This window comes from Trichosurus vulpecula, chromosome 5, assembly GCF_011100635.1.
Source record: "Trichosurus vulpecula isolate mTriVul1 chromosome 5, mTriVul1.pri, whole genome shotgun sequence".
NCBI lineage: Eukaryota > Metazoa > Chordata > Mammalia > Diprotodontia > Phalangeridae > Trichosurus > Trichosurus vulpecula.
The window spans coordinates 191,886,880-191,889,617 of record NC_050577.1 but is presented as its reverse complement, the minus strand read 5'-3'; the positions used below and the strand labels follow the sequence as shown (position 1 = coordinate 191,889,617).

General features: G+C 35.7%; 1 protein-coding gene across 1 annotated transcript; it reads left to right on the top strand.

Annotated features, from left to right (window-relative positions):
• The first annotated feature begins 242 nt into the window (after positions 1-242).
• On the top strand, positions 243-708 carry LOC118851602 (40S ribosomal protein S15a-like). Its single transcript, XM_036761105.1, has one exon. It carries the CDS (start codon positions 264-266, stop codon positions 654-656), a length of 393 nt encoding a protein of 130 aa, XP_036617000.1. The 5' UTR covers positions 243-263; the 3' UTR covers positions 657-708.
• The last annotated feature ends 2,030 nt before the right edge of the window (positions 709-2,738 follow it).

The window sequence follows — 2,738 nt, the reverse complement described above, 5'->3', positions numbered from 1 at the left end:
TAAAACATTCTTATAATATGCAGTTTTCCTAATATAGTAACCATGAAATAACCCAAAAATGCATACAAATGTATACAAAATAAAATTTGTAACATGCAAAATATTTTTCTTTTTAGTAATCCCCTAGAATCTCAGTTGAGAAACCCATCAATTTCAGACAATATTAACTTTTTATAATGCATGGAATCTATAATTCCATAAGTACTCTACAACAAATAAAATTCTTAAAACTGCTTTTTCCGCCATCTTGCAGCGCTGCCACCATGGTGCGCATGAACGTCCTGGCAGATGCTCTCAAAAGCATCAACAATGCAGAAAAGCGAGGAAAACGCCAGGTTCTCATCAGGCCGTGCTCCAAAGTAATCGTCCGGTTCTTAACTGTGATGATGAAGCATGGTTATATTGGCGAATTTGAGATCATTGATGATCACAGAGCAGGGAAAATTGTTGTGAACCTCACGGGCAGATTAAACAAGTGTGGTGTAATCAGCCCCAGATTTGATGTTCAATTGAAAGATCTGGAAAAGTGGCAGAATAATCTCCTACCATCCCGTCAGTTTGGGTTTATTGTGCTTACAACCTCAGCTGGCATCATGGACCATGAGGAAGCAAGACGAAAACACACAGGAGGAAAAATCGTGGGATTCTTTTTCTAAGGGTGTAAAACAAACATACCAATAAAATGCTCCAATGGACAAAAAAAAAAAATTCTTAAAACTAAAACATATTAAACCTAAATCTTACCTTCCACTCTGTCAGACAGGGCAGCGTGAGGGCCTAATCTAAATTTAAAAATTGTTAAATTGCCTCTCATAAAAGGATACATGAGATTAGTAGTCATGGCAACACTTATCAGCCTCAGAGTATCCTGAGGTCTTTTTCTTGTCTCCTTTCCCCCCCAACCCTGAGTTGAATTTGCCCCAGGTGCTGGAATTACCAGTTAATACCAAACTTGTTGCCCAAAATGGCTGTAACATTCTGGCAAGAAGTTTATCTAGCCCATTTATTTCCTCACTAAGCTGCATCACTGACTGAGTTTGGGTTTAGAGGCCTGAGGACTTGTAATATGCTTTAGGGGTATAATCACAACACAAAACTTGAATTTTAAAGACATAAAGAAAATATGGAATGAATGAACAGGGTGTTCTTTACAATGATAGGGTGAACAAGACAAGTGAAGCACCTAGTAGGATACCAGCTGCTCACAAACTCAGAAGAATTGTACCTCTCATTTTTTCCCCTCTATATTGCTCATAGCTGCAAATGTGACTGGTTGTCAACATAAAAGTGAAAATGATGTTACCAATACAGTCATTCATGTGCTTGAAGTCAGGAAAGTTAAACACAAGAATGGTGAGGGTTGACTATACTTAATTTTGTGAAGCAAATTTAAAAAAAACCCATCTAATACAATGAAAGCCTGTTGTTAAGAGCCTCCTAAGATAAAATTGCATGAGAAGTAAAAGAACTAATAAAAAAGAAGCAAAAGTACTACATAATAATTACAAGTAGAACCCCATAAAACAAATAGTGGATTATTGTCAAGAACTCCAAATGAGCACAGAAGATATGAAGTAAAATCTTTAAAATGAAATTAATACTCTTGAGGGGGGAAAAACAACTTGGAAGGAGAATAAATAGATTTGTAGAATGTAGAAACATTACCCAATTAGTGGACAATATAGAAAAAAGAATGAAGCAAACAACTTTAAAATGCAATGCTACAACAAAAAAAAATTAGAAATAAGTCAAAAGAGTGAAAATTTAGAGCACATAAGGCATCTTAATACTAGAAGCAACTGACCAGTAAAATATGATTAGAGATAATTATGAAGTCATTGTATTCCCTGAAAACCATGATCAAAAAGTCATATTTACATAATATATTATCATATTTCTAAGATTGCTATCTTAAAAGAATACTATAAATGCATATGTGTGTGTATGTATACACATACAACTAATAAGCATTAATGCATTGTCGTATTGTCATTGCCCCTGAGATGTCTTACCATTCTGGAAAATAATTTGGAATTATATTTAAAAAATCACTAAATTGAGCATACCCTTTAACTCAGAAATATTGATTTGGGCATAGATCCCCCAAAAGTCAAAGGCAGAGGAATAGTTTCAATACATACAAAAATAATTATAGTGACAAATTTATAGTAGCAAAAAACCTGAAAACAAGCTGTGTGCTCATCAATTGGGGAATGGCTAAATAAATTGTGTAATATGCCTCTTCCCACCTCCCCCAACCATGTAGACTGGCCCATTTTTCTGAGGTACAGCCCTATGACATGATTTTGGATTGGTTGAGAAACCTCCCATTTCTTTCTATTTATTCACCACTCTGGTGACAGGGTTATCTTTCAGGGGGAAAAAAGCATAATACACATGGACCTAAGGGTTACATGTGCATATAATGCCTACATGATTTTTACACTGTAAATACTGACAAATATGCAGAATTCAGAGAAATTTGGGACAACCTGTTTGAATGGATACAAATGAACTGATACCAAAAAAGTAATCAAAACAAGGGCAGCAATTTAAATGGTGCTAACAACAATAAAAAAGAAAACGACATTGGAAGACATCAGAACCATGATCAATGGAGTGAACAGTCATGACTTCAAGACACTGACGTAAAAGCTCGCCTCCCAGTCTCTCAGAAAAGAGGGGGCAGGCTATGATGCAGAATGAGGCAAGCATCCTCAGGCATCCAACATGCCAAT

Bases quoted from the DNA above. Each gene is read 5' to 3' on its own strand.
- LOC118851602 (XM_036761105.1), top strand. From the start codon at position 264: ATGGTGCGCATGAACGTCCTGGCAGATGCTCTCAAAAGCATCAACAAT.